Source organism: Macrosteles quadrilineatus, unplaced genomic scaffold (genome assembly GCF_028750875.1).
Source record: "Macrosteles quadrilineatus isolate MER2022 unplaced genomic scaffold, UCM_ALF_1.0 Scaffold_8__2_contigs__length_117827958, whole genome shotgun sequence".
Lineage (NCBI taxonomy): Eukaryota > Metazoa > Arthropoda > Insecta > Hemiptera > Cicadellidae > Macrosteles > Macrosteles quadrilineatus.
This window is the reverse complement of record NW_026542601.1, coordinates 84394204-84406846: the sequence shown is the minus strand read 5'-3', so window position 1 is coordinate 84406846 and position 12643 is coordinate 84394204. Positions and strand designations below refer to the sequence as shown.

At 34.1% G+C, this 12643-nt stretch overlaps 1 protein-coding gene across 1 annotated transcript in view; it reads left to right on the top strand.

Moving 5' to 3' along the window:
* LOC129000790 (alpha-tocopherol transfer protein-like) overlaps positions 1-12643 on the top strand; it is a 47797-nt gene that overhangs the window by 20155 nt on the left and 14999 nt on the right. Inside the window, exon 2 of the mRNA XM_054427792.1 lies at positions 11049-11143. Within this exon, the coding sequence (XP_054283767.1) occupies positions 11049-11143 (95 nt within the window). The remainder of the gene's footprint in view (positions 1-11048; positions 11144-12643) is intronic.

The window sequence follows — 12643 nt, the reverse complement described above, 5'->3', positions numbered from 1 at the left end:
TTAACTTTAATTACTTTTTTCAATGAAATGGCGTCCATACAAAGTAGGTAACAATTAATTGCCGTTATTGATTAATAAAAAAACATTATACGCAGAATTTTGTGTTTTCCAAACTAACTACAGGTGCATTTTTGTATAGCATGCGTCGTTTAGTAGTTTTAAGCCGAAAACTGGTCAAATAATCAACCTTTTTGCCATGTTGATGAAAATATCCCACTTTGAAAAGCTACAGCGGCTAAACGGCTCGGCCGATTTTGACGTATTTAACATAAATCGACACGGAACTTAATGCACTAAAAGACACTTTCGAACAACATTTTCCTTAGGATTCGTTATTTAGGAGTTATAAGCGAAAAACTGAAAAAAGTGCAACATTTTCATAGTTTTTCGACTCCCAAAACTTAAGCAGACGTCAGAATCCGTCGCAAACTCACAGGAGTCTTATTTGGGACCCCCAAAAGGTATTAAAACACTTTCCAGCTTTAGACGATTTTTTGGGGAGCACACCCTATACAGGGTGATTGATATAAGTGTGCCAGCCGTCTTATTCGAAAACCATAACAGATATCAAAAAAAGTTAAATGGTAAGTGCCTTGGACTTTTTATTTAAAAATTGTAGTAAAGTCGAAAAAATTATTTTAGCCGCCATTTTTCCAATATGGCCGCCAACTTTGATTTTTCTTAAGGAACACCCTGTATTTTATGATGTATTCTGGTAGAAAATGTGATTTTAAGACGATTTTATTCTTGTGATTTTTTTCATAAACTTAACCGTTTCAAAGATAATAATGGTTAAAATTTTGAAATTTTGAATGGTTTTCGAATAAAACAGCTGGCATGCTTGCTTAGGCCTGTATCGAAACTCTTTCTCATGCAAAAATTTCAAAACTTAAACCATTATTATCTTTGAAACGGTTAGGTTTATGAAAAAAAATCACAAGAATAAAATCGTCTTAAAATCACATTTTCTACCAGAATACATCATAAAATACAGGATGTTCCTTCAGAAAAATCAAAGTTGGCGGCCATATTGGAAAAATGGCGGCTAAAATAATTTTTTGACTTGACTACAAATTTTTAAATAAAAAATCCAAGGCACTTACCATTTAACTTTTTTTGATATCTCTTATAGTTTTCGAATAAAACGGCTGGCACACTTATATCAATCACCCTGTATTTGATCTAATTTGCCTGGACTATTATACATTACCTCAAGATAATTATATGCAGGCTTAAATCCAATAATTTTACAGTGAAACAACTTTGTCGATGTGCAAAGCCTTTAAGAGAGATTGGGAGCTGATTGCCACTCTACTTATTTGTAGCTACATACCGTCCATTCCATATTTTTACTTACCTCCGTGGTCACTGAAAAAACTAACCTCCATTTTCATCTTTTCTTATAATTTAGACCCCAGTCTGGAGATGTCTTTCATTTTTTAGTCTTTCAACTTAATTCTTGGTATTCCAAATGGTCGTCTACCATGTGGTACTCCTCGGAATACAATGACATTTGTATAACCATTGACTATGGTAGTTAGTACCATAGTCAATGGTATAGCCTGCTGCGCTGTATGCAAGTTTCAACATAGAAATAACAGTGAATGTCTACGTAACCGATATATCTGCCAGTGAAAGGTTTAAAACGCAGTTTCAGCACGTAGTTGAACGAATGATCGCATGGTGTATGGTTTCCTTGCTATTAACTCTTCCTGTTACTAGTTTGTTTCTTGTCTCCTATTTTCAGAGTTGAATCAATCTTTTAAATGTTTACCTTAGTTTCCAACTCTTTCTGACACATTATCTCTTTCTCATCAATTCGGTTGATCATGTTCTTGTCTTTTCAAAGTTGAAACCATTGTTAAAATGGTTAATATTCGCAATAAAATTTGTGTGCTAAACGAGGCTACAAGTTGACGTTATAGTTTCAGCCACAAAAATATAATTTTCTCCTTTCTTAGTTTTAAAATTATTAATTTTAAACGGCATTTTCCTTGAAAAACTGCAGACAAGTTGGGCGTATCCATAAGAGCATCTCTAACTATTCATATGCCTTGCTGAATGAGTATTCGGTTAGCTGTCACAATTAAAGAAAATATAACTTTTCAAACAAGCTTAGAACTTAGTAACTCTATGAGAGTGGTCCTATTATCTGTAAAACATACAGTACATTTCCTACAGTCCAATAAGACATTGTAGTATGTACTCTTAGTTTTCTCAGTGGTAGTTTCTTTATGAAAATCGTTTACAAAAATTAAAATAAATCTAGAACTCCCCCTTATTTAATTAATCTACAGAAGAACCTATGAGAGAATTGTTTAGATACCTGTAGTTACCTTTTGCACACCAATAACTATGTTCCCATCATCAATAATATTTAAAATTGTTTAGGAATAGTAGATGATTTAACAAAGTTAACATGCTTTAAATAACAAATCCAGCAATTCTTCGCCAGAAGCTTTCCCTGAAGTTGAGAGTTTCATGCCTCGTACTTCATGCTTTGCGTCATGCTCATGCTACTTCTTCATGCTTCGTAGTTCGCAACGGTCTGCATATCACTTACAATGTATCTGATGTAATATGTTAACTAAAAGCTTTCCTTGATGAACTGATGGATTTTCAACTACAAATAAACTGTAAAGTATTTAAAGTAATGAAATATTTAAAATAACTGTTGTAATTTCAAACTAAAATAAAACTAATTTGAAATTGTATTCAAACAAAAGTGATAACATATTATAACTGTCATTAGTAATATTATTTTCTGAAGTGAATCAAAATCTGGATCAACAATACTGTAATGTTATATCAAATAACTAACTGAACTAATTGTTTGATGGACCACTTTTTGATTCTAATAAAACGAGTCTTTACATTACATATCTTATATGCTCTAATTTTCTAATATTGGTCATAGTTATTTCCTACTATTTTAAAATATGTTTTACAAAGAATAGTATATTTATTAGTAATAGAGGTCGTCCAATGGTTTAAAATTTGACCAAATATTGTACAGAATTCTCTAATTCCACCCCACACTGTAAATAAAACATTGGAATTTCTTCCATTTGTTTTGATTTTCTGTTTATATGAATTTGAAGAATAAAAAAATACGCCAACGTTCTATTGTATCATTACAGGAATTGTGTACGTTTTCTTGCGTAAGAAAATATAATATTAATACTTGGGGTTAAAATAAACCCAAATTGAATGAAACACAATCACAACTCCTCAAAAGCAAACGAACCAAAACAACGTGGTGTTAAGTGTGATGATTGTCACTAATTTAAACGTTTGACCATTTGTTATCCTCTACGGAAATAGAGACTCATTGTACCTCACTGGTGTGCCATTCATAGTACAGCCAAGGAATGGTGAGGCCAAGGTCTGCCTGACCTACAACAGGTGTCCATGGAACTCTGGGTAATACCCGTGCATGTCTAGGTAAACATTATGTCTTCAGTCTGCAAATATACTGGACACTGCGGGAGTCTCTCTATTTGTTTCAAGTTTGTACGTAACTACAACTTTTACCTGTAAAAATTCCCTGTAATGTTTTAGATGATAAAAATGGAGGAGGTTTCTGTTCAAGACACCGCAATCATTGAAATATTTGTCTTTAAAATGTATTAAATGTTGACAGTTAAATTTATTTTTATATTGAACGTAAATAAGAAGAATCTTCTTCTGTGGTGGTTAGGTTAGAGTAGTTCCCTTTTGATATAGGATGGATTTAATTACAAACAAGGATATATTTAAACAAAACTCATACGCCGCAACGTACTGTAAAAAAATGGTACTGGCATGCGGCCCTCATCCTTAACAGACTCGTGAAAATTACAGAATATTAATTGTTACGTCGAATGAAATATTTTAATCGATATTTATATGGAATGAACATTTCAACCTAATACATCGTAGGTTCTCCGCGGAACTGTACCCCTTTACTTTGCTCCTCTGCCCACACCAACCTCCACTTCCTCGTCCAGGACCCCTCCTGATTACGTTACGGGGAGGTCCTGTCACGACCAGGGTCAACCTAGGGTCAAGGGTCAACCAAGGGTCAAGGGTCAACCTCCACCTTCTCCCCCAGACAAGTTCTGCATCCTTAACTCAGGTTATCTCTTGGTTATACGAACAGCTCCTTACTCAATGAAAAGTGTTTTATTCCTTGCCCCACCTTCACATCCTTGGAGTTGTTTAATATTACCATAGACAAAAATAATTAAATATATACTGTCAGCCGTGCTTTGGTTACCATAGTTACCATAGGTTCTGGAGCACACCGCTGGGAGCGCCGTTTAGTTACGTAGTGCGTAGGTCGTAACTACATGGCGCTCCCAGCGGTGTGCACCAGAAAATATGGTAACCGCAGCACAGCTGCCAGTCTATAATTCCATTTGTCTATGATATTACTTAAAACTAGGTTTGGAGAGTAGGCATTATCAGAATCATCATTGGCGACCTGTAGGATTTGAACTCGTGACCTTCGAGACTGAAGCCCGTGTTTTACCACTTGACCAATTCGCCCCCCAAAAGGTCTTTAAATCATCACTATTTATTATTCAAAAATATACTATTTAGGGGCCATTTTACATAAACTTTTGTGCTTGTTGCCAAGATGTACTATATTTTTTTGTCGTTTACGCTGCTTTGAAAAATATATCAAATTTAATATTTCCGTAGTTCTCACCTGATAAGTTTTCACTCTGGATTATTTCAACGATATACCTATACCATCTCTTGATTTGACGATTTTATGGCTTTAGGTTGATACGTGACTGGAGAGAATCAGCGTGATTTAGTACTTTTTGTTTAACACTTGGACACGTTCCACAGATGAAACCCCTAGAAAACTTCAATTTGAGTTTTGATTAATTTGGTCGTTGAATTTTATAGGTTAAAAATAGCTAAAATCTCCTCAATTTAAAAAGTATTAAAGCTCTGATAGCGTTAGTAGACAACAATTATGACTTTGACACAATCCAGCATTTTGCTATAATTCTTTCTTGATATTGATTGAAGAATTATACACTACCCAAAGAGAAACATGTATTTGAAATATACATTTTTGACTACTTACGCTTTTAGAACTTAACACAACTAACCATATAAACTAACCAATTTTCAATTCAAGTTTCTATTTTCAATCTTAGCTTCTCATCATACTAATGTTTAAATTACATAATCTGTGAACCTATAATAAATTGTATTCTGGAAACAGAACAAGTTAAAATACTAATAAAACAGAACTTCATGTTATGTCAAATTACAAAATCCACACCGATTGCGCCCCAGTAGCCCTAATCCCAAACCTGGTTTGGGTGACATTTCTGTTGTCAGATCATTCAGTCAGATTTTGTATTTAGATTGCCTCCTATTCTGATCGTTGGAAGGTTGCAAATTCGTCGATTTTCCTCTCTTGGGTTGGATATTTTGTAATAGTTTAGTAAAATGTTAGAAAAATATAAATCTCGACATAATTTATTCACTAAGCGAGGCAATCGATCTTATCATAAATTAAACCCAATACAAAAACTATACTTAAACTGAATTTAGTTTACAGAGCTAAGCCATTTGCGAACAAAATCAGGTCGCGCTTGATTTAAATTATAAATTATCACTTCAACTTTCAAACGAGTGTCCATAATTCTTCTTGACAGGACACCGTTTAAAGGTTACTCTCTTTTCAAAGACACAACATATCTGTTTTGGAGATCAAATTCGAGACAATTTATCATGTTGAATAGTCTATTTATCATTTTCGAGAATTTTTCAGACGAGTAAATTTTGTATCGATAGAACGTTTTTACCAAAGTACTATAGCAACATAATTTGTTATTATGAGACGGGGACCTAAGTAGCATATTTAATCTTGTGCCTGTAATATGTGCGTTATGTTTATCAAGCAAGAAATACTTATAAATAGATTTTTCTAAAGAAATATGCGTGGGAAAACACAGAAAGAAAATCTTAAGAAATGCCTAAGAAGATAAATATATGAACACCAGATAAAAAGAGCAAAACTAAGATAGTGTCAATAATTGAAAAAACAACTATTTAAGAGAGATATTTTAATGCTCAATTAAGAGGATACAGTTCAAAGGCCACGTTAAAAAAATTTTAAGTTTCGTTATCATAAAAAATTATTGCTTATAATATGGATATTTTATTGAGATACTTAAGCTATCACAAAACATTGATATTTAGTGTGCTCGCTCATATACACAAAGATAAATTATACACGTGTTACACAGAAAATCCTAAAACTACATGGATTACTCTCACCATTAGCCTACTAGGAGAGGTAAACCAAATATAACCCTACTTTTTATACTATAAATAGGAAAACAAGTAACACTTCGTGGTTTTCCTTATCATAAATCATAGACAAACAACATAGATTGTGATACCGCACACCGATTTTGAAACTAGCCGAAAGGCTGGAATGGAATTTCCTGGATGAAAGTGAAACAAATTGGACATGGAATAGCCTTTTCGACAACTTGGGATTTATGACCAACTAACCTCATACTGAGGCAATCATGGTTGATGATATAACATTGCAATATGGCCTAGGGACCTGGAGACGAAGGGGCGCCGACATTGCCAGGATTTTGACACAGAGGTCTTGAAAATCACATAGAGTAACAAGGAAAATAGAGTGGATGAATGAATTAAAATCATCCTAATCCTTATCCTAGTGAGTGTGAGAAAATTCGAGGATTAAAGAAATAATCGGAAATAATTTTCCAATTTATGTTGTAATAATATTTTTTTGCGTATTATAGAAAACATGTGCAATTCTATGGTAATTGGTAATGTGAGCTGTTTTAGAATAGATTTCAAGAACAAATTTTTATAATTTTAGGTCCACTTTAGCTCTATTTTATTGTATACAAAAGTAGAGGTGAATTTTAGTTTACGTTGTCTAATGGTGAAATATAACTTTAGGTATAAGGGGTAGGTGTAATTAAATTAGGGCGGGTTTTGAACTTACAACATTCAAACTAAACTTAAACAAGCATTTATTCAGCATTGCCTCCAGGATTGATTTAAGACAATATAAAATAGGTTACGTACCTTTACGTCGTCAATCCTAGGTTAGTCTTTTGATCAGTTAAACTGCTCAGTTAAACTGCTTACTGCTCAGTTAAACAAGCAGTTTCCCAACACAAGTCACTGGTAATATTGGAAACATTAACTATCGGTAATATAAGCTATGATTTGCCAAAATAAGTACTACAAGTATACTCGTAGTCTACTATGAGGTTTGTACAATCTTTGTAAATCATTAACAAAATGTTTTCACAAACAAATACCTCGGCTCTAGCTAGACAACGATGGTGTTTTATTTAATTTTAATGTTTCAAACCCAGAGACATGTCGTCTTTTTGAGGGAATAATAGGATCGCCTGGTTTGTTACTTTCCATACTACTTCATCATACTTACCATACTTACCATCCATACCATTCATACTTTCTATCTTAGTAAATACAAGGGACTCCACGGCAAAATATTAATGCCTAATTATACTTCAAACCTATAAAAACAACATGGATAACACCCGAGGAAGAACTTGTTTCTGAACACAACTTCCAAACAAATTAATATCCAGAGGTCGCCAAGGTGAGGTCTGCGGTCGAAGCTAACTCGAAAATGAGGCTCCTTTCACTTTTCACTAGGTTTCTCGTCACTTTTATAGACAATAATTATAGGGCTTAGAAAATGTGGAAACTCAACCATAAATAATAGTAATAGATAGCAAAGAATCATGTTTTCAATTCTGTGGTAGCATTTTGAATTTCTAACTATGGCAAAAATATTGTACCAATGCATGCACTTAATATAGTTTCCCTAAAGGGAATTTCTAAAACAAAAATACGTAGGAACGAACATCGAATGACTGTACCTTGGTCTAAAATAATATAGGTTATGTTTATATTGCTCAATAAAGTATGCTTCTATGCACATCTGTTAAAAAGTGTGAAAACTGCAACACATTAAAACCATCGGGTAATAACTTAATCAAGTTATTAAGCTGGTAACTGATATAGAATACATATATTATTTCCCACGCATGTGGCATCACTACATGTATTACCGTATTACACAATCGCAAACTACTATCTCGGACGTGGAAATTATTCCCGCACGATCCTGAGGCGATCCGAAGGTGAATTAGATTGAGGTCCGCGAGGTTCGAGGTGTGAGGCAACCTAGGCTGGGAGGTCCCGGTGTAAGTTACTCAGGAGATCCAGTTTTGTAACATCGCCCAACCTGTTTATTGAAACTACCGGTTAATTGGTTGGTAGTAAAATATCACACGTGATCAATTTAAAAAAGTTTACCAGGAGTAGTTTGGGAGATCAATTAATCGATTTGGTAAACTGATAGTATCGTACCTGGGGACTACTTAATACCAACCTTCTGTATTGTATTTGCGATTGCGATGTACTTATTTCCAGTCGAAAGTACTTCTAGATTCAGTAATTTTCTTTAACATGGTTTGGTTAGTTAATTTTGAGGTTTTCTCACTGAGCTAGAAGGCAGCACTGGTGTAACAGCTCTGCTATAAAATCAATACGCTGTACAACTTTGTTATGTTGGTATAACTAGAGGAATCAGTTAATTGGCTCATGGCTTTATGTTTATACAATCCCACAATCAATGTAATTCCCAATTACCCTAAATAAATTTAACTAAGTACAGTGTACTTTAAATCCTTTAGTACAAATAGCAGCCGTCTCGCAATTCTCTCATTCAGTTCTACCCCAGTTGTATCTCAAACTCAGTGGGTTTACTCAACAATAACCATTATAAATACCATAAGAACACCGTAAATTTACTATTTATTCACCTTGGTGTTACACCAAGACATTGTTTAGTGCCTACCATAGATTGAAGAGTAGTCCTATCTTTAATCTATGGTCCTAAAAATATAGCTACTTCAGTAGTTGTATCGCCATCTGCAGTCTACGTGCACACTCGCTGTCTCTGTACGGGAGAAAGAAAAAGGTTAGCACTAGCAGATCGTATCATTACGTTTCCTCTATTCAGCTGTGCCAATTACTAAGACAGCTGGATCACGAGTATAGCTTTACAGTACGCGGCATGCCGCACATACGTGGTATTCTGCCGCTTGCCGCACGTTTGCCGCATTCTGCCGCTTGCCGCACGTTTGCCGCATTCTGCCGCAGTGGGCATTCCAGGTTACGACACCGTAGTAAGAGTTATGGTGCTAATAACGTGTGCCCAAGGTGAGGAAGAATCTCCAATTATTACAGGTGTGAAACCGTGATGGTGTCTGAAAACCACGGTGTAAAAGTGTAAACAAACTCAAGAGTAAATTCAAAATTAAGTTGATGAAACTTATTTTCAGGACTGATATAAGCTTTAATTTCGTGTGAGTTCGTGTTTCTGTGGTGAGAATTGATGCCAATTTCTTATTCAATTAAGATAAGAGATAAGGAAGCAACTGGGCGTATTTGAACCCAAATATGAACGGCGGATTACTTATTTATTCTATCTAATTGCGAATTGTGTGTAGCTTTTGTACTGACTAAGATCAGGCGTTTCTTTAGAAAGAACCGTTTATTAAAAAGTCTAATAATCAAAGACAGCTGTTAATGTGTCAAGTTTTGAAATATCAAAAAGCTGCTGTCTTTTCTCTGGATTATTAGAGCACTCACTCAGTTACCCAGCTCCAAATCTTTACCATTGTGGATCCGATTCCGATAAGTTAATACAGAGCTGTATTTATCATACATTAAACAAACCACACCAAGTTTTCTAATTGCTGTGGTTAGTTTCTAGAAACATTCTAATTACAAAGAAATTAATAGTATATTTTGATTAAGTACTGACTGTACTGTTCAGTACAACAGAATCCTCCAGTAAAAGTTACTTCTTAATATGTGTGCAAGCAAACTATAACGTCATTGTCTCTAAAAAGATACTCGTAAAAGACATTTTTTGAGAACGAATTGATTTCTCGAATAACAGAAGAAACACACTTTATCCACTCTTTATCGAGCCCATTTGAACTTTTCTTCTAATCAGTATTTTTTTACAATTTAAATGTGAATCGTGAAAAACAGATGAGTGCTTAAGGTAACCTAAATGAGTTAATTACCATCTTCTTTATGAAGAGAAACCCAGTGCGAGTCTCGTCGTGACTGAGGTATCAACAAAGCCACGAAGCATTTTGCGTGCAAAAGTAAGCTCTCGGTGAAACCCATTTGCGGAAATTAGCTGGCAGACATTTTCCGTTAGTTGGCAATTCGTGTTTTAAATTTTCCGCATGAAACATTTGTTTTTGTGATCTGTAACGCATGAAAGAAATTTGTCCTATAACAGAGTGATGAGAGATTTACACCATTTACGACCATTACTAACTTCTAAATTTGAAATTTTTCGTTTCAAAGTTTTCGTTTACCTAGATAAAGTACGTCTTTATGTTTTTCATCATCGTGTATATAAAAAACACATATATCCATGATACATCAATACAAATGTTATCTATTTGTATAACCATAGATCGATCCATCGCCATGAAACTTGAAGAAATATTTTTACATCTCTGTACATCCCTGGGACGTCTTTTGTCTTAATCTCGCATTTCGCAAGTTCTGAGGTAGAGCTTTATGAAATATATTGTTTCTATAACAAAACTTTAAAAAGTTTAATTGAGAACAATTGTTTTGTCAACGTTTTTACAGTGCCCTGCGTTTCATACACTTTCAGTAGATTTAATAAAATCAGAGCATATTATAAAACTAATGCTATAAACTTGTAACGATAATTTTCATTGTAGCTACAATTTCTTCAGTGCTCAGTGATGATGCAATAACAATTTTTCCAATGTAGCTAAAGGCCTTTTTTGGTATTATTGTATATTTAATATCATTTGTATTAACAAACAGAATTATACGATAAGTTTACTGGTGGGTAAAATGGTAAAGATAAGTTCTTACCGTCCCTCAACAATCCTTTAGTAATTTCATAACTTTAAAAATATCTAAAGTAACAAACTGTTTGTTTCCAGACGAGGAAGATTTGGTCGTTCCCCTGGACAACGAGACATTCCTACTATCATACCTCAGGCCCTGCAAGTTCTACCCGGAGAGTGCCTTTGAAAGGGTGAGTCTTGACGAAACATCTGGACCCAGCTGTTCTTGATCATTGGGCTTTTAAGAAGGTTCTACCCGGCAGCCTGAATTTCAATTCAAGATGGAGGATTATGAATTGAAATATAGTTCGGGATTGAAAATGCCTCTATTTTAAAACCTCTCAACATTCTAAAACTAAGTTGTTTCTAATGATTGTGTGCTTTTTGTGCTCTTAACATATCAAGCTTGCAATGGAATGGGAAAATTTTATTTTAAACTATTATTTAGAGGTTGAAATTACATGTGAAAAAGACTACAAGGATTTTCAGAATGATTTTGTAAATACTTAAAGAAACAATTACGAAGTTTTAGTTCATTTAGTGCATAGTTTGAATCTTCGTGAATATTTTAAAATTTATTTCAACCCGATAAACATTTTAATAATGCCACGAGGTTTTTTTATAGGGACCATGTAAATGTGGTAACCAGCCTGGGTGGAACCCCCTTAATGACTGATGAAACAGCTGATCTTTGTCAGTAAAAAAGCTACACAAGGCAACACACTTCATTCTACACTCATCCTTCACTCACTTTTGGGTTAAATACACACCTAGGTGGCGTTTCGATCTGGAATGAAAATGAATATGAAAAACATAATACATCTACTATCAATTTATATCGTCCTTATAAACTCGAAGACTGTTTTAAAAACAACCAATGTGGATTCATCCTTCAAAATTTTCTGTAAACGAATTTCCTAATTAAAAAACTCACTTGACGTAAGAAAAGTTTAAATAATATTATTTATTTATCAGAAGTACACAAATATATTAACAATGTAACATAGCTTAAATTAAAATGTGTTAATGTTTTGGAAGGGCAAAGGTATCTAACATATTATCCCTTAGAATATAGACAAATAATGTACTCAGAGTTGGCCTACAAGACCAGATCAATTTTCTATCATGTACGGCGTACATGGCACGTACAGTATACACGCATGCACGATGTACAGCTAATGTAGGCCTACGTTTAGTAGTATCTTTTACGTCACCGACCACCAAAGGTCAAGTGAGAAGCGGCGTCCAAAGCCCTTTAAAGTCTGACGTTACTTTCCCACGGTAATCCGTACAGTCATTTCTGAATAGTATATACTTAGTGGATGTTGATTTTCATCGGTAGAAGTATAAATTAATTTAATTCGTAAATGAATCGTAGATGGCTTGATTGATAATTAAATTTAATAATATTCTACGAAATGGATATGTAATTTATTTTAAGAAAACGGGCTAAACACTATTTTTTACTTCCCAAAGTTGCATTAAACTTTTTGACATCGTAAAAATTGATAGTTCAATGAAAAACAGTTATAAGAATCAACTTTGCTCAATATTTATATAATTTGAGTAAATAAATTAAAACACGTACTGGCGTCCTATAGTTAGATCTTAAAAAAACTATTCTGGGATAAGTGATTTTCTCATTCCCGGTTTTTCCCTGAACGTTGCCAAACTGACCTCCCTTAACGAGG